General features: G+C 35.4%; 1 protein-coding gene across 4 annotated transcripts in view; it reads left to right on the top strand.

Moving 5' to 3' along the window:
- Window positions 1-1,464: 1,464 nt before the first annotated feature.
- LOC133520132 (protein tramtrack, alpha isoform-like) overlaps window positions 1,465-26,595 on the top strand; it is a 32,963-nt gene continuing 7,832 nt past the window's right edge. Inside the window, exons 1-3 of one of the 4 annotated variants that reach the window (XM_061854485.1) lie at window positions 1,465-1,567; window positions 8,882-9,953; window positions 10,788-18,066. In XM_061854485.1, coding sequence (XP_061710469.1) covers window positions 9,089-9,953; window positions 10,788-11,584 — 1,662 coding nt within the window. In that variant the 5' untranslated portion in view covers window positions 1,465-1,567; window positions 8,882-9,088 and the 3' untranslated portion in view covers window positions 11,585-18,066. Of the gene's footprint in view, window positions 1,568-1,824; window positions 1,999-8,881; window positions 9,954-10,787; window positions 18,067-18,227; window positions 22,526-25,694; window positions 26,139-26,595 lie in introns of those variants that run through there. The other 3 variants (XM_061854506.1, XM_061854476.1, XM_061854495.1) reach the window with 3 other exon arrangements.

The raw sequence follows: 26,595 nt of genomic DNA, 5'->3' as shown, positions 1-26,595 counted from the left end.
ATTATGTTATGCCAACGATTAAATAAATAAATAAATTTGAAATATCGCTAGTTAGTTTCGCAGAGTAGATTTTATTTATCGTATGGCTTCGTTACAGTATATCGCTGGATACAAAACTGTAGAGAATATAGATAGAAGCCACTTCTTCAGCCAGGATATTGAAGTCATTCACATGGCCTATATACCTATTTTGTAAGGGGACCTTCCAACACTATGTGTTCGATGGTCTGGTCTGGGAGCCCACCCTCGCAGGCAGGAGAGGCATTCCGCAGAGTAGAATAAGATCAATTACTAGGTACCTGTATATTTACGGTTTGCGTAGGAGTTATAGATGATGGGCAAATCATTATACTTTAGAAAATAAGGATACAATTTTTTTAATATTGTAACAAAAGAGCACCTTAAATGGTTTCATATGTATATTAAAAACTATAGGTACATATTGCTTATGGGGTTCGAAGACAAGGCCGTAGCAAAAAACGTGGACAACACTAGGAGCATGATGATAGAATTCGTAGATCCTATTGAACATTTTGAACAAACCATCTTGCTCCGTTCCTGCGGGATTCGGTCTGAGTCAATTCCTTTCGTTCCCCTCACGGGAAAAAAGTGGGCAATGGGCATTCCTAAATAGAGCTTAAACTTAGAAAACGTACCGAAGCTCACTCGTAACTTAACTAAGGATCCGCTACTAACTACCCACTCACTTGCTTTTGGTAACTGTGGTTAACAGCTGTCACCCTTATTTTATAATAGAAGTCACTGAAAAATATGAAGCATGTGAGTGGCTAATTTGTATATAATTGGAGTATGTGCATGTTGAGTAATTGAGAAGTTATATTCACAAAAGCCGGTGAATTAGAATTGCAAATAAGGACGCAGTATACGCGAGTTAGTAATCTCTCTTGCGTCCCGGCGTGCACCCAGCGCTGCCGCCGGCGCAGGCGTCGCGGCGCTCTGGGCTGGAGCCGTGGACGTCCCAGGACATCGTTGCTATGTTGCGTGTTTTCCACGATTCTACTTTTGAAACTTTCTAACCCTGTGCCGGAGTGAAGCGGCAGGGAGGGGCGCGCGCGGGTGCCAGAGAGAGGGTACCGACCTCATTGCCCATTGCCACTCCTCCCGCCGAGGCGGCAGGCCATTTTTATCAAAAATACTTTCTTGTTCTGTATACGCGCGCGGAAAATTGTTTTTATTTCCGAGAAAAATACATAATCCTCAAACATTATATAAGCAGTGTTTATGTTGATATCATATCAATGAAACAGTACTCTTGAAGAAGTTTACCAAAACAACCCTTTTATAATTTTGTAAAAATAAGTGATGACATTTTAGTTCAAAAAAAACTGTGCGCCCCGAGATTTGTTTTCCGATTTAACTCGGGTGTGCTCGGTTGCGAAAAGTGGCTGCCCTCGGCTATCTTCGGCGGCGATCGCCAAAGGAGGGAGTTCAACCCCGCCCGAGAGCAACAGAGATAGAGAGCAGTGCTGACATGGCGACGAAACGAATGGATTGATGTTTTTCCTCGGAAAATTCATCCCTCAAACGACATCACTAACATGTTCAGGTAACTGTAAATATAATAAAATATAAGAAAAAAAGAATGCACGAGCGACGTGTCCTGGATGCAGCTATTTATGTAATAGTCGAATAAATAATACAACATATCCAGGTACTTAATTGTGAACAAGTAAGACCCGAAGGTATTTTCCCGGACTGAAAGGAAATCAATAAATTTATATAAATCAATATTATACCGTGCACCCCGCGCCGAATATATCCTCTGCCGCCATTTCAATGATGACGGCGTATTTTTTGTGAGATATTCGAGTCGCGGAGCGAGCGCGAGTCGGTGTCGGTGCTCGGCGCGGCGCGGGGTTGTGGCCGTCAGTCGTCGGGTGAGCGGGGTGCGACGCAAACGCGGACTCGGACTATGGCGGAAGGGCTGATCCTCATTCCCATAAAAGGGTCGAGTTGATTGTGGTGTGGATACGTTTGGTATGTCTTCTAATATTAGTGCAGTGATATTTTATGAATAACGGCTAGTATCTTGTTGTACCGTTCGAATCGATGTGAATATCATAGGTAATAATGCCATTGTGATGACGTAATGTAACGCGCTCGGCTGGGTGCGTAGTAATAATTCGAGCGCCCGTTTATACCGCGATAACGTTTGTGGTCAGCAAGCACCTGTGTATGTGGAGCAAGTAATCGTGTTTTTTGCAATTCATATATTATGTTTTGGATTCCAATCAGATTCTGATTGGATGTCTTACGCGATTTGTGTGCGTTTATAATTTTATTTTTTAGAAAATGTAGATTATAAGTAGTTACCTAAGTATGTTATTATTTTTGATGTTTCGTTGTGTTAGCCCAATGACGTGAACGTTTTCTGTGGGAGTGAGCCACACGGCAGCCAGGGCGCGATTGTTTTCTCACTGGCCGCTGGCCGACGGCGAGCGACGCGCCGTGCGCTACCCGAGCGATACCTACTCGCTACGCTGTTCTTGCTTGCTACTAGAGGCGCCCTCAATTAAATTAACTCCAAATTATTTCAGCCTAAATTGTATTTAGGGTTCAATTATAATTCATAAATGCCAAAGTCGTTCCACGTCTTACCTACTTACGAATCAAAACATAATATTGTTTGCCTGTCTAAATACATATATGTTTTCAAATGAAAATATGATTTACGTTATTGGAGTAAAACAAAAAAAATAAAACAATTAAAATTTAAATTTTGCATTTCTTGAATAAGTACCTACTACTAAGTACATTAAGAAATAGAGTTACGATAAATCTTGTGCGCATATGTAATTTCAGTGTCATGTCTAGTAGGCACAAATTCAACATTAGTAAAGGCTAAATTTGAAATTTAATCGGTTTATCTACAGTAGATAGGACGTCGCTGAGCAATACTAAAATTGGAATGTTAGGTTTAAAAAAAACTCCGGTTATGGATGGCGTTTATAATGTAGGTAGTAGAAATAAACTTCTCATAAGGCCAATTATTTACACTTAAACAGTCTAAGGACATCCTATACTACTACACAATGTTTATATTAACTACATGTAAACCAGTCAAGGTGTCTACGTTTACACTTTTGAATGATATTTGTCCTATCGAAAGAATGTTGGTAGGTATCTATCTACAAAAGCCAGCAAAATATTAATGTAACACGAACACATGGTCATTTTGACAGCGTACCTACTACGTACGTACGCACTAATCGGCACAACTCCTAAGCTTTCTTGGCGCTAACACAACTCACCACGCCTCCAAGGCTCTAGCTTTCAAAGGGTTAATAGTTATTTAATATACGAGTACTTAGGCGTTGTATGTATATAAATTATATATATAAATTCCCAACTGAATTCTCAGCAAGGGGTTGGCACTGTTGGCAGAGTGAAAAATGGCAAACTTTTTGGGAATTAGTTACTCTACAATCTACATAGGAAAAACATAGAATGCCTATAAACAACGTTTTATTTTCAATGAAGTAAGTTGATTCGATATTCAACTGTTTCCTTATACTGAAAACAATAGGATCGTAATGTGATGAAGACTGTTAACTTACTGCGCTGTACCTAGCTGCGTAAAGTCTAAATAATTTTATTTTCCTCCTAAAGTGGCTAAAACATAAATGATAGGTAGTTAGTTGTTCCTTCATGCCGTGCAGTAATATGATGATACCACTTAATAGTAGATTGTTAACAAAGGGATGAAAGGGGCTATTCCTGCCGAGGTTGTTAAATAGTCCGAGTTCTCTTTTCCTGTGGACCACTAATGTCAAAAAGAAGTACCTTCTTAGGGCGGCATGTATTGCAACCCTATGAGGTATGAAACATTACGGCCCAAAGAATCTGGAATTTCCTGGATTCAACGGGCATTAGTAATGAACTTTAAAGGGCTGTCTAAAATAAATAGTCCGAGACAGAAATGTTGCCTTTCAGCCGAGTTAAACACTCTACTTTTCATTTCGAATACGAGGAAAGTTAAATACCTACATGCCTTTTTTAAACATGAATAAATATAAATTTTATAGCATTAACTGAGGGTACTTTCAATGAACCATTTCTGTAAAAGTATCGTTATGGAATAAGGAGTACTTGGAAAGTAAAATGCTCTTGTGCAGAAACATATCACTTTCTGCACACTTTTTAAAACAACAATGACCCTCTTTCAGAGCATGAGAAATGAAAATAATATTGCCATACCTTCGTTCCATTCCAATTTTCATATTAGGAACCGATTTTATTTAATTCTAATCAATACATTTTCATTCAATGGTAATTACTTAAAACTAATAGGTATACCTAATTTATACTGAATGTGTCTGATTCGCATATTAATTAATTAATATTTCCGCCATTTACCGTAGTATTTTTGTAATAATTAGTAAACCACTGAACTATAATAATAGTATTATTGTGATAGTTCAGTCATTTAGGTACCTAGTAATCCGATTAACTTCTACGAGTATTAGTAACTGCTCCTATATAGATCGAATGCCGCAGAAGTAATTAGGATTTAGATTTAGATTTATTTATTTCATAATATTAAATTACAATATAAATTATTTCAAGCTAATCTATATGAATTTATATTATGATCGTCAACTATTTATTATATACAATTAGGTAATACTGTCCCTAAACTAAATGCTCCATATTTACTTTAAAGCTGCAATACAAAAATATGTGACAGGTGCCAATGGTTTAAGGTTCCAGAACTAATCATGGGGAAGGCAGATGAAACCTTATCTGAGAAGAAACGTGGAACAAAATTACACTTAGGATCTTAACAAGGGCCCAATGCAAAATGGTATTTGTTACACGTTATAATTAAGGAGTGCTCCTGTTTTCTTTTAAATTATTTTTAATCACCGCAGCCTATGGACGCCTGCAACTCCAGAGGTGTTACTTGGTACTGGTTTTCTATACAAAAACAGTACCGAAATCGGGAATTCCCTGTTCTCGTCATACAAACACAGTACGGGGGCATTCCCTAGTTATAATAAAAGGGCAAAAGCCATGAAAAAGTGTAACATGGAAACTAGATTATATTCCGGGCATACTCTGTCCAAAACATTGATAATTAATACAGTAGTGGTCGAGCTACTTCCCTGGCAATATTTCAAACCGAAGTATATTTTCAGAGTAATTGAGTTAAAGCGTTAAAATCCGCGCGATATCCTTATCTTCTTTCTTCACGCCCTCTCTTACTATATGAAACATATCAAAGTGTAAATTCTGTTATTTTGCCGAAATATACAAAGATAAAAAGTTGTTTAATATTTAAATCATCTAATACAAAAGGTTGATATTGACAACATATATAAGAATTTTCCTTGATAGGATCACATTCCCTGCTTCTCCTTACTGACGAAAATACGATAAAAAAACATTTCATGTAAAACGGCGTAACGTACACGAAGTTAGAGGTTATATTATAGAGAGATAAAAATCTTTATTTGCATCCAATTCGCATACATTTACATTACATGGTAGCATGGACTCTGTTAGGGTATCGCAAGATTTTCTTTATAATTACTACTTAAAATAACATATTTAAAAAAAAACCACAACCGAATACAGAACCTCCTCCTTCTATGAAATTGAAGATTTAAAAACAAGCAATGAGCATAACATTGACCTAAAATTAATAGAGTAGGTAACAATTAGTAACAATAATACTTAACAATTTAAACTAAACTTGGACAAATATTTCACTCCTAAAATGTGTTTTCTAACATATGTACATATCACAAGTTATTCTCTATGAATTCCGATATTTCCGATACATTGTAATTGCATTTTTCAACGCGCTTACTTTTTAGGGTGGTTGTTGGTTGTACCTAAATTGGTTGCACGAGTATGTTTGTATTTTTTTTAATACCCAGAAATTTCGTTGTAAATTTTAATAGCTCTGTAATAGGGGCAGTTTTTATATTAATTATTATTAATTTCTAGTTTTGGTTCCGGAAGTTCTAAATTTTGTAGCCGTCTAGCATTACTGCAAAATTTTAAACATACGTATATTTGTTGTGGACGAATTTTGGCTCTAAAATGTAAAGAAAGGGGAGGGGTTAAAGTTTCAGAATTTTAAAATAAAGTCGACAGCCATGAGGTTTGTGGATATTAGCTAGGATTGTCACGCATATTTTTCGTATTACAAAAAGTTGCTGAAGACCTGGTTTATATTTTTTTATTTATAATTCATATAAATATGAACTGTGAAATGCGTTGGAAACACGGTTGCAAAGTCGTGTAAGGAATTTAAAAATATATTTAGTAGAGTAGAGGATAACTGAGTTCAGCTTCATTCATTATCATGACACAAGTTAGTAATTGTATTCATTTGTGGGTATTAGTTAGTTACGAGTATAGCCATTAAAAATGTCATACATTAGAAAAATTTACTATTGATGTTAATGTGTTGGTGGCCGATCGTGAGATCAGGCAGCTCGGGATTTTCCTGGGCATATCATGAAACGTGGATAACTATCTTTGTCTCGTTCCCTGAGTCGACGGAGTACGACTGAGACGCGTAGCGGGGCTCCTATCCCTGGGCAGTTTGAGCTTCAGGCATTTGAAGCAACCTAAACGAACCTATCTTTCCTATCTATTGGCTTAATGTGACTACGGTCAAAAAATTATGGTCCTGCCATTACGATCTACCTGATCTTACGATCAGTCGCCGACAAATGCATTATGATCAACATATGACGTAATACGTTGCTCATTTTATATTTAACTAATCAACCATTTCCAATGCCCTATTATGGAATATTAAATTGGTTATATAGGAGTGGTAGTGCCACTATAAAAATAGTTATTTGTTATACAAGGGGGAAAAGTTATTGTTTAACCGCTCGTTCTAATATTGATACCCGAGCAAGCGAAAGATTCCAAAATTAAACCACGAGCGTAGCGAGTAGTTTGAAAAGTGGAATCTTGAGCGTTGCGAGGGTTTAAACAAATTTTGCCTCCGAGTGAAACAAAAAAAAAATTCACCACACTAACGCGAGGATAGTAAAATATCAAACCAAATCAAATCCAAATGAAATTATTAAATATTTATCATTCAAAATCGTCGTTTAGAAGTGAATTCTACCAACCAACATATGGACAACTCAAATTTGCATCAGATTACTTTGCCACACATGTGGAAAAAATGCAACCATCTCATCAGTCTTTGAACAGTCAAGTGAGCCTTTACCAGCTGGTGTGGTGAAAACATATTTTTAAAGAAATATACTTAGTTACTGCAAAGCCTGTGCGTGTGCAGAGTTAGTTTGGTCCAACTGTAATAAAGTCAGTGATGCCGACATTTTTATTATTAGGAACGTGAGTAAGGGATTCAAGTGCCTCCCCGAGATAAAAATAATTTTTGCATCGTACAAAAAGTTCAGCACTCATTAAAAATGACGTAAAATGTACGTAGAATTTAGATAAACGATTAAAAATATAATAACTTTTTGGCAAAAATATCATTTTTAGTACAAGCTTTTGTCGCTGAATTACTTTTCCTTCCACAGATGAATAATACCCATTGAGACAATTTTAACAACGCCAATCACAATTAGTTTGTGTTGTTTTATCACATAAGTAATTCCCATTGCTACCATCTGTTTCCATCATCAGATCAGATGACATCATAATATTGCATTGTCTTCGATTTACATATGACAGCAAAATTTCAGTTTAATCGGAAATCGGGAAGAGGGTTAAATTTAGATTCCAACAGGGCAGAGTAAATAAAAGTTTGTAAAAAGATTAAAAATATCTTAGTTGTATTCGTTTTCTTTCAACTAAATCCTCTAAATGCTAAATGGACCCGGGTACGTCCTTAAATTACGTCCAAAAGAGAATGTCATTCCAGCGGATGTCATTCCAGATCTAGAGCAGAGCCCAACTGGGGAAGTACCTCCACCTTACAGAATACTGCAGCCAAATAACACTAGACCCTACTCATAGTGTCGTGTTCCTGCCGGGAAGTAAGGTTGCCAGAGCTCAACGAGAAAGGGGTGGGAGGTTTAGGGTCGGCAATGCGCTTGGAACTCCTCTGGACTGCTTACCATCAGGCGAGCCGTATGCATGTTTGCCACCGACGTAGTATAAAAAAATGCTTTATAAATTATTTTCATCTACTCTATTTACCTACAAAGAAGGGAACTTGGATTCTTTTTCAACTCAGTACATTTACTTGAAAAAATAGTAGGGACCTATCTATCCGGTCTCCAAATAAATAAAATAGAAATAAATATAATATATGTTTATTTCAAGTATGAAATATATATTAAAACCGGGTTTAGTTAGCTTCTAACCATACATCGTTATCGCGGAAGCAAAAACAAGCCTGTCAAAAAACACATAACAGAATGTTTGTTTCATATGAACTCAATATTCTGCCTACAAATTCTAAACCCCTAAGATGTAATTCATATTTAGCGTGAAGTTTTCGTTTGCAAAAGTCAATTGAACTCGTATTTCACTAAGTAAACGCTTACCTACCAGTCAATGTGTTAATTTGAATAATGAGACACTAGTATATTTAATTTTTATATCAGTATTTAGTGCTTAAAGTATTTTATTTTTAATTTTGCAGATGCAATATTAGCACAATTACCGAATCAAATAACAGTATTATTAGCGATACTCGTATTCATAAAATATGACATTATTTAAGCTGCAATGAACATATCACGTTTTAATTTTGACGACTTTTTATAATTGTTACCAATTCATACAATAAAGAAGATTCCAATAAAACCTCCTTTTTTGTCGGTTAGAAATAATGTACAATTGTAGTGTTATACATAATTAATTACTAAGACATTTCCACTTATGGCTTACAAAAATTTTCTCTTTTTTTCAGGTCCCCCTGCACTCGTCACAAAATCTTCGGAACAGAAAATAAAAATGGATCTTAAAATGTAAAAACGACTATTGTTGTTATTTTATAGAATTGTTCTTGGAACAAGAGAAAAAATACTTATGTATACATTGTAGATTGTTGAAATATTAGATGACAAATTCTAGAGGGTGAATATATTCCTAACTAAGAAGTGATTATACAGGCAAAATGGCTTCACAAAGGTTCTGCTTGAGGTGGAATAACCACCAATCGAATATGCTGTCTGTATTTGACCAACTACTTCACGCTGAGACCTTCACGGACGTTACTCTAGCAGTAGATGGCCAGCTACTAAAAGCCCACAAAATGGTACTATCAGCCTGCAGTCCGTACTTTCAGGCTCTTTTCGTAAACCACCAGGAAAAACATCCAATCGTCATTTTAAAAGACGTTCCTTATTCAGACATGAAGAGTTTATTAGATTTCATGTACCGAGGGGAAGTGAGCGTCGACCAAGAGCGACTGACGGCATTCTTAAAAGTAGCTGAAAGCTTGAGAATAAAAGGACTCACTGAAGTAAATGAAGAAAAATGTGATATCCCAGCTCTTACAAATTCTTTAATACAACAACAGCAACAAACATCTGCCTCCGCCCACACCCCTCCACCCCAGCTTCACCGAATACACCCCTACATGCAACAAAAAAGACCAGCTTCAGGCATGCCAACGGGTGGAGCACCTCCAAATTTATTAATGCCTTTGCTCGGAAATGCTCTAATGCAACCTAAAAGAAAAAGAGGCAGGCCGAGGAAATTAAGCGGCAGTTCGAGTGACGCCCTGACCACCGCTGCTAGTCCACCGGGAGAGTTCATACCCGAGTCAGCCTCCCACGCTGCTTCCAACAGGCCTGGTGATCAGTTAATTAGAGGATCGCCGGAAATGCTTGAAGTGAAAATGTCCATGGACGGTTTCAGTGCTGAGGACGGCGCAACATCGGGGGGCGAAGAGGCCGGGGAGGCGCTACTTATCGACGAGGGTGACGACGCGCACTCCACGGACGCGCAGATGGCAGGGAAGGACTCGGAGTCTGCAGGTACGTGTGTCAGTAACGATGTCTGCCTATTTCAATAATGTTTATTTCCTAGGTGGCGTTCGACACCCTGTTGTATAGCTCAAAATGGTTTATTGAAATAACTCTTTTACCTTTATTCTACCTGTATTTCATATTATTATGTCCACCATCCCGAATCATATGAAGAGTTACCTCGATTATTTCTGAAAACGTTAAGCGGTTATTTTATACATACTTGCATTTCTTTTGTAAATACATAATCTTCCTTTCCATTGACCTAACACTGTTCAAAATAACAGTTAAATTATTAATGAAAAAAGGGAAAAGCTAATGGGATATAAGCTTTGATGTAGGGAAATGTTTAAGTGAAAAAAGTGAAGTGTATTTTGATTACTTATTTACATACCTATTTAAAGTTTATCCAAAAGGGGTAAGTGATATCTATTAAATTATTTTTGACGTATTCAAGTAACAAAAATGCTTTTTCTTCTATCCAACAACAGTAACTATTGCTTGCTTTTCTGCTTTTGGGGAGAGCTATTAGAGGAATGGCCAGGGGCAACTCGGTGTGGAAATGGTTTGGGTAATATAACTTCTTCTCCTTAAATTTCTTTTTATTACATATCATTTACATAAACATGACGATAATTAAAAGGGAAAACAAACAAGGCTTATTCCCAATAGCTTTCCTTCATTAAAAGCAATTGGAAATATTTTAAGGACATCAGAATAATTCAATCTCTAGATTCAAAACAATGTGCTGCGCCAAAATATTTCCAATCAATATCATGAATTTATGTTGTAATACGATAAAAAAAAATCTTTGGATTTAGAGCTGAAATTATAACATTTCAGATCCCGAAAAAGCGTCAAAAGGGGAATTACACCAGAATAATAATTCAACAAACGGACCTACCCTCTCTATCGAAAATGGATCCATTAAGCAGGAGCCCGCGGCCGACGCCACCGACGGCTATAACGAACCTATAGAGTACAAGTACAACCCCGACAGGAGCCGCGATAACTCTAACTCACGGGATGATCCCATTAAAGACGCAGATGACAAGAACCGACTGGGCAGAAATTTAAAGCCAAAGAATAATAAAAAACTACTACCCCAAATGTCAAAACTTAGAGCCCGAAACTTGTTCAATCAGCTCTCCGGTCTTTCTAACCTGAACCCCGCTCTTAACAGCTTCGACAAGTTCGCACCCGAAACCGTGCTCATGCCAGCTCTTGCCACGCAGTTGTTCGCCGCCGAGCTGGAGCAGAACACTCTAAGTCTCACCAACAGCGAGGTGGCCGACCTCGCGCAAACTAACTGGGAACATCGTATATTCCCTTCTCCTATAAGGAAAAATAATATGGCCAATTTGGGCAACTATCATGAGGAGACTAACGAATCCGTGAGGGATTACTGCATCAAAGAGGGAGAAAATGTTTTCAGATGCAAAATTTGTTCTCGAGTTTATACTCACATTAGTAACTTCTGTCGGCATTACGTCACTTCTCACAAGAAGGACGTCAAAGTTTTTCCATGCCCTATTTGCTTCAAAGAGTTTACTAGAAAAGATAATATGATTGCGCATCTAAAAATAATTCATAAAAATCAATCAAATGCTAACGAGCAAATGGCTAAACAAGAGTCCTAGAAGACGTGGCAATGTTTTTCATCGAACTCTTAGTTTCTCCATTATTATTTGTTGGTATGCAAAGATCTGAGTTGAACACGAGCAGAGGGTGGAGCCTGGTCGCGCGGATACAAGCGGATATTATTATGATTAAAGTTGCATTGAGTAGGTTTTGAGCTCTAGTTTCAAATATATACATAAATCTATTTAACAGTAAGTTGTTGATGTAGGTCGATGAAAGAGTTGTTATATTTATTATTATGTTCAAATTCATTTCTCAGAGAACTATCTTCAAAGAGATTTATGAATGTTTCTACTTATTTTACTTGTTATTTCGCACTTATGTACTTGTTACTTAATTTTATTACTTACAAAATTTCAGGGTACAAAATAATTACTCAAGGTGATCGTTTATCAAATGGTAGTCTCTTAGATAACCGCATAATGATGTGCTAACATTATTTGCAATTCTCATTGAACTGAATTAGTGTAGGTTTCTTAGTTGTTTATATTGTTCGTTTATTGAAGACGCGAATAGAAGGTCGCGGTAGTAGTAGTAGTTAGTATTTATTATGCGATGAAGTGGCTCGTCCAGAAGAGGCTACCGAGCGGACAGCCTGCGCCGCGTCGCGCTGCTCCGCGCCGCGCTGCTCCGCGCCGCGCTGCGCTGCGGCGTCGGCGCCGGCATCCGCTCGCCATTCTCTGTACAAACTCTTAGAGCGCAGAGTACTAGTGGTTTCAATTATAAATTGCATTTTCATTTGACTTGCCTTATTAGTGATTTTAGATGTAAATAACGATTTGACTTCTTCGAAGTAAAACTCAACACAGGCTATGATTTTTTGTCTAGGACTTGTTAAGATTATTTTATAATAGTTTATTCAATGTTGAAAGCTTTGGTTGTAAATGTAAATGTTATTCATTTCAGATACATATTAGAGAAAATATACTATTACCTATGTATGATGTGAATGAGAAAATTTTAAAATAGATTTTTAAAATCTCAATAACAGCGAAATTTAGGTGGTAGATGTCACGTAGTTAAGGATTCAGTTCCTGAATATTTATTTAAGAAAAGCGAAGTAATGGCCCCAACCGTAGCTGCGCCCGCGACGCCACTGCGTGTGCGTCGACGGCCTCGCTCAGGTCCGAACTCGGCGCGGTAGCAACTCTCACTATGTTTACATTTAGTAAAGTTCAGTTAAGAACCAACTAGGTGCCTGCGTAGGTAACTAGCACCTACGTTTAGAAGAACAAGTTATAATTTGTGTATAGTTAAATATTTTATCGTTCAAAGACAATATTATGACGAAAAGAAATATATGAGATTTATCTAGATCACTAATTACACTGATTCGCGGCCGTACAGAATTAAATATAAAATACCAGATGTTTTTAATATTAATCTGTAAATATTATCATTACAACACAAGTTGTAAGAGTGATCTAAGCAAGGTGCTTTGAAAGAAGTTAATAAATGACAGGAATCATGAGATGATTTGTAAATTCTATTTTAGTAGAAATCAAATGCCTTAAATATTCGATAAGTAACAATACTTACTTAAAATATTTAATTAATCTAGAGGCAAAATGTAGTCTTCCATATATCGATAGCGACACTTTATCTCGATGGTATATTATTGTTCAAGAGATAATAGATGTGTAACTAAATTAAGCCCAGATCAGCCTTACTTGTACTATGTGATGATGACATTAGCGTGTGACACAAGACTGGTGTATCATAGTATCGATGCCCTCGTACAAACGTAGTTCGGGACGCGCCCGCCGCTGTATACCCTCACCCCACACCGCACGCCGGTTAACGGTTGACCACAATTGAATTGAAACATGTACTCATTTTCCATGTTTGACGCACATTAAATCATTTATAACTGCATTAACTGCATTTAAATTCGAGCAAGGTTTCTTAATTTTCATTTAAAGCTTAATTTGAAAACTACGTTTGTATGTATAAGTATATGGTGTATAGTGTGGTGCATGTCGGGTATTTCTTTTGATAAAAAATTACATGTTGATTGCATAGCGACTACATAAATATACCTTCCTAATATATTCTGCAATGGTTGACATCAGTGACAGATTGCAATTTTTACATTCGCTTCAGCCATATTTTTAACCACTTGTTAATTTCCATAGTTTAATTCTACATATATTTTTAACTACTTTATTATGTGTGAACTTTTTGTGTGTTTAACTCTTACTACTGCTTTATTTATTCTGCACGCCAAGCGAATTATTTCTCAATTGATGAATTCAGTTCCTAACGAAATTTAAACGCTCTGATTCGTTCTTGATTTTAAATTGAGCCATCCGGTTCCCAGTGGTACCCGGCTGATCTATTATTTAGGAATTCGAACGTATACTTGTTACTAAACCGATAACTTATTACTTATGCTTCCAAAGCTATTTACTTTATTTAACTACCTACTTTTCTGAATGACCATTATGTAAAAGCTTTATTTATTCTCGAGTGTATTTTTGGCTTGCCATGCAATATTGTCACTTATGTCAACGGAAGTTGTTTGCGGTTGTGACGCATACTATAATAATGAAAGCCCGAGATGCACCGTGTTGGTCGACCACTGCGAAGGTGTCGCGTGTCGTTACTGATGTAAGGCTGGCATGTCACTCAGCGATGGCAGTTGAACCTTAAATATCAATTACGTTTACCCTAAAAACCAAGTTTCTAGTAACATAAAGTAGGTCCAGGAAACGCTTGCCTATTAGTGTGCCTTTACTTGTACATTAAATAATAAGTTAAATATTTATTGACTATATTAGACTATTAAGAAATTTCAAAGAATGTTATGTAAAATTATTTATTTTAATTATTCAGAGTTTACAATATACTTTAAGAAGCTTCCATAGGAATTTAGAGACCATTTAGGCCCATGTAGAACAAATAACGTTGTACTTATCTAACCATAAGAATATATCATCTCATGTTTCCGACTTAATTTGGATATCGAAAATGTTAAAAGATTTTCAAATGAGCTACCTAAATTATAAAAATCGAGGCAGCAAGTCTTGGTGAAATCAATATTAAGACTGTAAAAATTCTTAAAAACGAATTTAACTTACCTTTCATAAGCTTTTATACAATTTAAACGGGGCTAACTTTGAAAGGTACTTAATGGGGAAATGTATAGGTACGTAGGGAGATGCAATCAATGAACATTTAATCTCATTCTTATGTAGTCAACCAGTGCCTAAGCTTACAAACCTTATTCGAAAATTATATTATCTAATTTATCGTTCTTGTCCTAATTCGTTAAGATTTTATTTTATTTTATTAATTAATAGATTAATATTTACAACGTCGATTGGATGTTATTTATTACATATTATAATATCATCAATTGGTGCTAACTATGCTTAAGAAATGTTACATTTGATGTAACATTCAAAAGAAATTTCCGTATATTATTTACATATAAAATTATTATTGTATGTCTTTTTCGTTAACGTTGTTATTTTAAATGAATATACAATTATCTTATTTCATTTGTCGTCAGGTTGCATTAACACAGTGCTAGAAATGGGATTTCAATTGTATCAAACGAGACGCGTTCGTAAGAACGGCTCGATTCAGTCATAATAATGTGTGTGAATATTTAAATAACTACACTTGTATTTAGTTACTCAGAACAAGTACTAGAAAACTTAGGTAAGACTAAATCGCAGTACCTACCACTGTTGTTAGATGACACATATTCGATACTGTAATGTTGATTATCACTTCCCTAAAGCAATAATTACTTAGAATTATACATACAATTAAAATGATTACCACTTACATGATTCATGAAATATGTTTATTGACATTAAACACTTACAGTAGGATTTTTAAACTTATCGGAAACTAACAATGACGTTACATTAAAACACAATAAGCTTAGAGTAGACGGCATTCTATAGCGTATGTATTGAGAAACATATTTACTGGAATAAATATTCAAGCTAAAAGAAGCTCTCAATTTTAATTAAAAATATGTGTAGTTTTGATGCGAATCGGACGCTACAGAGTAGGGTTCTATTTAATTTCTCCACTTGTTCTGTATTCGCGGATAATAAGCATCATATAATGGATTGTGGTAAATCTTACGCGAGTGCTTGGTTTTTCCCGTAAAACTTGTGACGTTATACATTATAATCCCTAACAGCATCAAACTAAATATTACTTTTAGCTAACACACCTGCGTAAGACCAGTGACGGCATCTATTATTAGGTATCAATAAAATTACATCAATCAAATCATCAAAATCCGTCCAGATTAATGTGTTAGGACGTCATAATCAATAAATCTTATAATTACACATATTATTAACTGGAGAATCAACATAAATAACTTGCTATTATAATGAAACCTACTAAAAAAAATCTATAACGTTGTAAATAATATGACTTATATAATTTTCCGACTACATGAAAGCGATATCATTTGGACAGTATGTTTTTTTGTATAATTCACAAGTACTTAACCGATAAATATGTTTCTCAATGTGTATGGGACACAGTTAACATACGGCGTAAGTACTTACCTACAGAAAACTTAAATATTAACCGTTCGTGATATACATTTACTTCACACGACTACATACATATTATGATAATCGTAGTTGTTAGCCAAAAGAAAACTTTAACCGTTTTTTTAATTAATTTGCACTTAGACAATAGCCAATGCAAAGAGTAATGTTTAGAGACATTTTAGAATGAAAGTTACACGACATAGCATTATTTGTTAAAAAAAGGAATAAATATATAAGGTGTTAATTACTATTTTTAGAATCTTTAATGAAAGTAATAAAGTTACAGCAAAATGTATTGAATCTTTTCAATTAATGTTATTACTTTGTTTTGTTTCATTTGTTGTTGTTAATTTAATTCAACCTTTTTATTTAAAAAAAATCAATGTTGGTAATATCGAATATAACTTATTGTGATTTTTCTTTAGAGTTCTTGTCATACAAGAAACGAAAATTGAAGTACTACACTTCATGCATTATTATTGACATTCATGTGCACGTATATAATAGATAAAGTTTATGTTTAGTATAAGAGGTATCATGGGACGCGGCCGGTCCTTGGTACTGGTTGATTTCGAGAGTGACTCGCGTACACGTAGATCCCCGCCGTCGCAAGCGGTGACACTTTCAGCAGGCTAATATTGTGAAATCTTAGTACCATTTGAGCTGTTAGTGTTATTTTGAAAACGGGCCGATCATCCCGTCATCGGCTATTTCACAATTACCCTGCTCCACGTCGTGAATCGTGAGGTCTAACTTCAACACCGACACGGACTTCTACATGTCCTAAATCGTTGTTGTTATTAACAAACAATAATGATTATTACTTTTTAATATTATATAGTAGCAAAGTAACAACACGGGTTATTAGTAAAACATAGATTAAAAGTAAGTTATTTATATTATAATTAGAGGTAAATAGTGTTGTTAATATTTGAGTGAAATTCAATACTTAGAAAGCTTTATTAGTCAGGAAAGTAACGAAGAGAGGAATGTTCAGGTATGTGATCACGTTGATACTTCTACTCTCTGTTCGTAGCGGTGTGGCGGACCCTAGTGCTAGTGCTAGATGACTTTATTTAGTTCGCTTTCTATGTTGCTCAAACTGACACTATGTGACAAAGTATTTTGTTTCAGTACAAATTATTGCTTTGTTTGTTTTTTGTTGATCCTGTAGAAAATATTGCAACTTTTCCATGAGGCTAATTATTCCTGCCCATTTTTTGTCGATGACTTAATTTTGAATTTTAATTTCATTACCATATAAACAGGGCAGCTATTTTCTAGAATCTGTAAGCTAACACCAATGGTACAATTTATATTATTTTTACATCTCTGAGCCCACCTTATGTGATCTTAAGAACTAAGTTTACTGAAGTGTTATTTTTATACGACGTACCTACAACTTTACTTGCCGAAATAGTTCCAAATGCAAACACTTGAGTCCTATTATGTCATAGAGAATTCTGTTCTTTTTTGTTATATCATTATTAATTTATTATCTTAGATTACGATTAATTTAAATAGATTAGGCAGTTTGACTTTTTCGTAAGTTTATTACAATTTTCAAATATGTATTTTAGCGGTCTGAATTTTGTTTTGGATATAAAAATGTATTTTTAGCCATCATCATTTGTTGGACTGATATTATACTGTTGGTTTTACTTGACATGTTTTGACCCATTGTTTATTTTATTTCCAAATTTATTTTTCAATTGGTTATAAGTAGTTATATTTTATTTCGGTTATTGCATGAACAAGTTTTCGACCTGATACTGAACTGTAAAGTATAGTCTACTATGTCAAACTTTAATTGGAAAGGTGCTACAGTAACTGTATAAGCATATAACTTGTTCATGAAGTATATCCGCTTTTGTTCATGGTCTTTTTTATTAGAAACTTGTGGTAATTAATTTCGACAATCAATTTGAACAAATAAAGGTTTATATATTTTCGCCATTTGTTTTTTTTTCTCATTATCTTAGCGCACATTCAGTTATCGCAAGGCACGCGCTTTTTGTTCTATAGAAAGTATCCGTTACAGTATTTTTCTATAATCGTTGTATATTCATACTTATTGTATTAATATTCATACTTATTCTATTAATATTTTCAGGTCGAGCATCTCCAGATTCGGAAAATAAAGATGCAAGGTATGCCCATTCACCGACGAACGACGGGCACGGAAAGATCCGCGTAAACCCGGCCACGCAGACGGCGTCGACGTCGGGCGATGGCGCGTACGCCGAGCCGCTCAACAACAACCAGGCACGACCCGCCGTGCGCCGCCGCATTCGGCGCCGCGCTAATTCCGCCTCCAACGACCCCGCCGAGCAACTCACCGAAATGTCCGTCAGAGGACTCAATCTTTTTAGATACGCATCCGTTAACGAAGGAGTATACCAATGCACCGAATGTGCCAAGGAGAACATACAAAAAACTTTCAAAAATAAGTATTCATTCCAGAGGCACGCTTTCCTTTACCACGAAGGGCAGCAAAGAAAAGTGTTTCCTTGTCCCGTCTGTTGCAAGGAATTCTCTAGACCGGACAAGATGAAAAACCATATGAAGACCACCCACGATTGTTACGTGCCAAAAGACTGCGTGTATCCGCCGAATGCGTACTTCATGTTGCCGGGGATGGAGGCGCAGCTACCGCCCGGCATCAAGCTGGAAGCGCTAGGCGGCGCGCCGCACTCGTCACCCGACCCCGCGCAGGTCTGACGCGCAGCGCAGTGGCTGCACCCGCACACCAAGCGAGCGCCGTGCGAACACTGAGCGCATTTAATCCATCTTTTTATCTCGGCTAAGTATTAACATTATGTATCTATCAATTCCACATACATTTTCATTGCGCCTCGAAAACCAATTTTCACATAGTTTCCTAATTTGTTTTGATTATATGTATAAGAAATTCAGAGTTCAATAGAAGTAGTTATTTATTCTATTTTTTGAGTAAAATTTTAATGTACACTTTTACTAAGTGCATTACTTAACTAAAGGTTTTTTTCCAATCATACTGTTATGCATTTAATATCTAATGTTCGTTACATAAAGATTATACTTGTTAAAAATTTACGGTTGTGCAAATTATTAGTAGACAATAATTGTTTGAGGCCAGTTTCGCAATAATAGCAAAAGCGAGTTATTGTAAAAGTTAATGTGTAAGTAAATAGCATTAATGGGTGCTGTACAAGTCTGATTCGTGCCTTCCATGCATGCAGTTCTCACCACACACTGATGCGGACATTCCATGTTTGATCAGTGTCGTAGCTCTGAAATATATAAGTACTAGGTATGATACCGTAAGACATAACCAAAGACTGTAATTTACATTTTAAACTGTTTTCACAATAGCAATTTAACTGATCGCGATCTACTTGAGTCTGAAATCAGAATATTATCTCGAGAGTACAATGAAGGTTGGCCACGGAGCAACACGTGGGAGCAACATTTTGTTACACCCGTCTGTTGCTCATGATCGTCTTTAGTGTGTACCCGAATATTTCAGTGAGTAGACGTAGTTATATATAATATTATATGTATATACAAATGACATTTAAATAGTATATAATCTGATATAGATGCAAAGCATGTGTAGCGAATGCCCAATTCAGTATAAATTTATAGTGTATGTAGTATTGGATTCTAATTTGAAAGTAACAGATGAAACAAAAGATGGATTATCTTTGGACTGTAAGTGCCTTCATGCCTAGAGTTATAGCGGAAGATATCACTTTTGTCTGAATAGATTACGATTGTTTAATAATTACTATTCATACTCTAAATTTTTATCTAATAAAGACTTATTATGTAGAAGATTTTTATTATGTAAATGTTTAACTATATTAGTGAGTCTACTGTTGATAAAATAACTGTAATTAAGCATCTTTGCAAGAGTTATATATTTTTAGATTTATCCATTAATACCGACCTAAGTAGTTAGGTACTCAAGTAAATTGATGATAGTGCCATAGCACAAATGATAATGTTGTATATTAGGAATGTTTCCAATTCTTATGAGTATTCCCTTTTAACGACTAGTAAGGTAGTTAGGACCGAGGCGCGCGCGCCGCACCGCGCCGCCGCGCCGACCGGGCGACAATCACCAGTTCTTCCATTAATAAGGAAAATCTAATGTAAAATTTAAAATAATAATGTTACGACTAATCTCCATTATGATTATAAGTTCTTGTTGTGGAAAGATGATTAATAAAGTACGAGCGATTATTAGTTAAGAACCAGAACTTTAAATTGATTAATATTGTATACTTTAAAGATGTTAGTTACAAATTGAGTTTTTGTATTTTAATAATTAGCGCACAAGTTTAATATAGCTTATGTTAAGTTTATCATAGAGTTTGATAGGTCACGTTCTTGTATATAATTAATGATATATTTAGTTGCAGTAGTTTAATAATCACCAAGAGGTATTAAACGCGAGGCAGACGCGGCTGCCGCGCAGTAGGTACAACGCAGCGCCAAGCAAAACACTCATTTGGACTTTTCAATTCTTCTCGTTATATTCTTTTTTTTTTTTAATTGAATATTTTTCACTACACATATTTTACTTTTGGTTATTCTTACTTACTAAAATATACTTAACCGTGCGGTGGAGTGTTTCTTTCTCTTCTTTTGTAGTATTTTATTTTGTGATATTAGTGCTAACTAAGTTGGCTTTCCTGTTCATTGTTGAGTTATTATATTTCTTATCTCTATCTATCCATGCTGCAAGGCAGCGAAAATTTTAAATTTGGCAACAATTATAAGTTTTGATAGTATCTAAGTATTATATACAAACTAATGACTTGACGAATATTATGACAATATTGACAATCCTATAAATTAGATATGCTTCTAGAAAAGAATTAGTGGGTAGTTAGCGGTACACTGTAAAGCAAATAGGACACTTGATTGGACATCGTTTGCTTTAAAACATCGCCATCAGATTAGGTATTCTTTTATAAAATCTACTGGAATACCTTAGTATGTCTGTTTTACTATTCTTGTTGTTTTCATTTCTATTGAACCTATATAACATATACCCATCAAAATATAAATGAATTGACACTTTCGATATAGCATTAAAATGTTAGCATATTTCGATTAATATTATAATTTAATAATTCAAAAATGTAAGTAACATACAAACTAAGATTCTAAACAATAGTTAATACATTTATACATAGTGACGTGCATATTTAATATAAATAAGTACTTCGCTTAAATAAGTAGGTACGTACGTATTTTTTCAAGATCTGTTACACATATTGTAAAAATCATTATAGGGTACCTATATACTTTATCACCTCTCCGTGAAGAAATCTATACTATTTGCAGCATCCTTATACCCTGTATGTATTTAGTTACAAAGTAAAGATCGTCGGTGAAAGTTATTTTTTTACGAGTTAAGTGCAATTTATATTAGAGTGTTGAATTGTTTTCTATATTCTATTGATTTTAGTTTACTAGTGTGCTGACCAGAATTTTAACAATATATTGATTTGACCGCTTGTTCAGTCGCCATCAAATATATCGGGTCGGCCGAGGTGCTCAAAAATATCTGAACACGCACTCTAACGCCTTCACAATAGAGGCGTGTTCGCATATTTGTGAGCACCTCGGCCGATCCGATATATCTGATGGCGAATGTTCATAATATAGCTACCTAAAGGCGGGATTCCACCAGTGTGCGGCACAAGCATTTATGTACTGAATATGCTTGTGCTACACAGTGCCGCACACTGGTGGAATCCCGCCTTAATGTAACTACATAAAACATACTATCTCCTCTTAAAATTACTTACTATTTACATATGTTTACAAAATATATCTATTGTTAGATTCCCTTTTAAAAAAGGATTTCTTGTGTATTAATTTTAATTAATTATGATTTGGGCCATATCCTAATAAAGGAAAACCATAAGTTTATATAGGTTACATCATTACCTATTTTTGAGCCAGTTTTAGAATCCGACTTTGGAACAAAAAGATATCCTCTTTTTATGTGGCGTAGTCAAAAAGTAAGAAAGGTCTTATAATTGCAACCAACTCCAGACTCGTCAGTTGCCACATGTCCCCAGACAACCTTACACTAGTTGCCTGTACCCAACCTGACCCTACTACAAACCTAATTTAAAATCAGTTTAAGTAGTGGTTGCGAACCTTCGAATGGCATAACCGCTATATTAAAATAGATAGGTAGGTGTATCTATGAATCGTTTAAAAATTTCAAAGCTTTAACGATTAAAACTGATGTAAATTAAACAAATGTTTATTTTATTGTAACAAGAAGTCTAAACTAGTTTTTTTATTTCCTATAAAAAAATATAACGATTTTACCATCGTGGACGCGTTAAATAACGCACGAATACATGTAACACTACAAGTAATCCAAATAAAATATAAACAATATTACTCGTTTTATTAATTACAAGATAAAAGGCGACGTGCGCCTATTAGGCCAGGCAACGAATGCTCACAATAAGGTGATTGGGACACAATATTTGACTTCGTAACATTGTTTGGACTAGCATGTGAACATATCAAAAGCCCCCGAAAGTTCTATTTTTCTGTTTTTCGCTTATATCTCGGAAACTATGTGTCCTAGCGACATAATTATGTATACAAAATAAATTTGCTACAAGTTTTACTCGTCAAGTTTTTCGATATCTTGTATAGTTTTCGAGATATCGCCTCTTGAAAGTTTGTTATTGTTCATTAAATTGTAACAGTAAAACTATATAAGATATCGAAAAACTTGATTGAATTAAACTTGTAGAAAATTTAATCAGCTTTTATTTTGTATAATAATCATGTTGCTAAGTTGCATAGTTTTAGAGATATTAGCGAAAAACCGCATAATGGGACCTTCAAACGCCTTAGCTCGAGGGCTAAGACCGGGGTCTTGTGATATGTTTACCTAGCTAGTCCAAATAAAGTCAAAAATTGTGTTCCAAGCATTTCCCTCTTTACCTTTTCATTGCCTGACCTATATAGGAGAGACGTGACAAATAAAATGCTTGTTTGCTTTACGTCGAGGCGTAATTATGTTTATTACATATGGTGCTACTTTCCCGCACCAGTGAGGGAATGAGCACTTTCCGTGCCTATGTCAATAATTAGTTATTTTTTTATACTGATCGTAATCCATGATGCGTTTGATACAACAATGATACAAGATTAATTATTTACGATACAAGTGCAGAAAATAGGAAATACGCAACGAGTGGTGATAAATTAAAACACGACCGAAAGGTAGTTTATTTCGACACGAGTTGCGAATTATATTGTACAACGTTTTACAGTACATATGGCTTTTTAAAGTTTCGACATATGCACGAAAAGTGCTCATTCCCGCACGCGTGCGGGAAAGTAGCACTGTGTGTACTGTAATAGTTATTTACAGTACATATGGGGCTACTTTATAGCACTAGTGCGAGAAGTAGCATATTACGTTACTGTGTCGAACATTTAAAGGGCCATATGTACTGTAAAACGTTGTACGATACATGTGCGAATAGGTAATTCGCAACTCGTGTCGATTTAAAACACTCCCTTCTCTTTTTTTTATTATATGCTAATTTACGCACTAGTGCGGAAAAGTAGCACCATATGTACTGTAAAAAGTATATATACATTTTTACACAACTAAACTTAAACAACACATTTTTATTGGTTTTAAGGTTTATTTACGTTAATAAATTGTTTTCCAATGTAAAAATATTTCTTAGTTTAACAGCAAAGTGAATAACAATAAAGAAAGTCGTGTTTAAAATTTTAAAATCGATTTTTGGGTAATTACTTAGACATTTACTTAGACCTCAACTTTTTTGTGGATAGATCGTTCGGATCATCCGAATCGATTACTAAAAAAAACAGCCAAGAGCTGTGCTAAGTAGGGTTCCGTAGTTAGGTACCCCGTCACAACAGACTGCCTTGAACAGGGGATATTAGTAAGTATAACGTGAATAACAAGCATAAAGGATTCCTTTTTGCAGCGTTTTTTTAATAAGAAAGGATGACAGCGAATTTTGCGATATTTTAAAAATGGCTTATCCGATCATGTTCGCTATAGTTTTTTTTTATATTTTTGAACCCATACTTCATATGTTAGAGGGGGATACCTCTGTCATTTTATTTTCTCCACCGCGCCTAAAGCAATTATTTCCGAAAATATTCACTTTAAATACCTAAAATTGTCCCCTATCCGTTTGGAAAGACTTAAGTATCCAACGACACTTTACACCATAGAGTTGAAGCGAAAAATTCATCCACTCTTTACGTGTAAGTACTCAATAAAATCTAGGCTTTAGGGTTCCATACCAAAAAGGTACTAAAGGAACCCTTATGGTGCGACTCTGTCCGTCTGTCTGTCTGTCACATCGCTAAGTATCTCGAGAACCACTTAAGCTATCAATTTGAAATTTGGAATGTTATGAACTACGCTAATCCAGACACATTAAAAAATATAATTTTTTTATTTATTTTTTAACATCTATGGAAAATGCCTAATATGAAGAGGGGGCAAAATTTCAAAGTCTAGTGACTAGGTCAAGTGGGGTATCATTTGAAAGAGTTCAAATTGTACATGCCAAAACTTTTTATTTCATACAGAAAAGAATTGATTTATAAAGGAAAATGTGAAAAAAGAAATATCGTCCCTCCCCGTCCCGAAAAACATGTGACATAATATTAACATGACTATAAATTTTACAGGAATAATATAATCAAACTATCTTGGTAACTTTTTTTAACTAACAATATACCTTTCGGAATTCAGTACTTATGCAATTTAACCAACTTTACGTGTTTATTACACCTGAAATTTCTAAGAGATTACATTAAATATAAAAAAAAAATTATCAATTTTTGAAATCGGTTTACATGATAGAGAATTATCCTCGAAAAACCAACATACAACAACCGTCGCGTAAATTAGTTAGACAAATTGCCGATAGACGGCGCTGTACACAATTATAAGTACTTCTGTTCAAGTTTTCGCCTTTTTAGTTACACGAGATCATTCAAAGTTTGTACGTAACCCTCGGTGCGCGAGTAAAAGGAACTTACACTTGACCGGTTTTTTATAATTTTACCACTTTGTCGGCATGATTTATTTATATATGCTTGCCAAATTGCAGCTTTAAAGCACTAAGAGCGTTTTCACAAATGTGAAAACCCCGATCTGATGTCGGATGCTAGTGAAATGTAAGACTATAATCTATATTACTAAAAAAAACCATACATAAAGCAAAAATGGTGGACTTGATGCCGGCCATTTTCAACAACAAACCCCTATATTACAACAGACTTGGTCTACTTGTTTAATTTGCTTATACCTACATACTTACTTGCATGGACCTACAATATCGAATTTAATCTTTTAACTCCATGCTTACTTCTATATGAAGTTATAGAGCAAAAGTCTTTCTAATATACAGTCGCAATTAGATACACCAAAACGCAATATACTCAAGTATATACCTACACAGAAACTAAGTAATCTAGGTACTTTAACAGCTAAATTTAAAGAGCTACGCACACGGCAGAAGGTTTAATCTAAATATGTGTCAATTTACAGATTACCAGTTTAGCTACGATGAGAATGGCGACAGCAATGGCATGCCGGTAATAACTCTAGAAGTAATGTCAGACTGCTCCAACATCGAGCTTTGTCCTGACGGGAACTCCAGCGATGCGCCTTCCAGCGTGCCTGATCCCGACTCGCAAGATCCAGGTGTTCACTCATTAACTATTCAAAAATGTCAATCTGAAGACATTTCTGACAATGAGAACTTAGACGACAAGGAACAAGACGCAAATGACAACTCAAAGTCCAGAAATGAGCTCCTGGAGTACATGACTAGGAAAGACGGCAGCGTAGTGTGCAAGCTGTGCGGCGAGATCCTGCAAAGCCGGACGCATTGGTACAGACACAAATATAAACGGCATGTCATCCAGCCGTTGAATCCGGCGCCACTCTTCCAATGTGAACAATGTCTCGTGTTTTTTAAAAGCAGGAAAGGTAGGTACTTATTAATTACTACTAACAATTATTGATTAGATAACAGTCACAGTAACTCGTGAATAAGATCTGGGTGTCTAATAAAAGATGCTTAGATGTGGCTTTCCGTCAGGGCAGGGTTCTTATGATTTATGTGCGTAAGGACCTGTTTTACATTTACATGAAGCATAATGACCCTTTTCTGATGGAAAGCAACAAATATTTAACCACTCAAGTGCTTTTGGTAACTGTAGTTACCAGCTGTCACCCTTATTTTATTTTAATAATAGAAGTCACTGAAAAATATCAAGTACGTGAGTGGTTAAATTAGAGGCCAGTACCCCTAGTGTAAATTTGATCGACATCATAACGTGACGAACGCGTTTGCGTTAAGTCTCATTTTGTATAGGATTTTGAGTTTCCAAAACGTCCCGCTTGGCGCGCTCTTTCTAAATCCAATACAAAATGAGACTAAACG

Source organism: Cydia pomonella, chromosome 1, assembly GCF_033807575.1.
Source record: "Cydia pomonella isolate Wapato2018A chromosome 1, ilCydPomo1, whole genome shotgun sequence".
NCBI lineage: Eukaryota > Metazoa > Arthropoda > Insecta > Lepidoptera > Tortricidae > Cydia > Cydia pomonella.
Note: the sequence above shows the minus strand (reverse complement) of the source record. Positions and strands in the feature narration are given on the sequence as shown.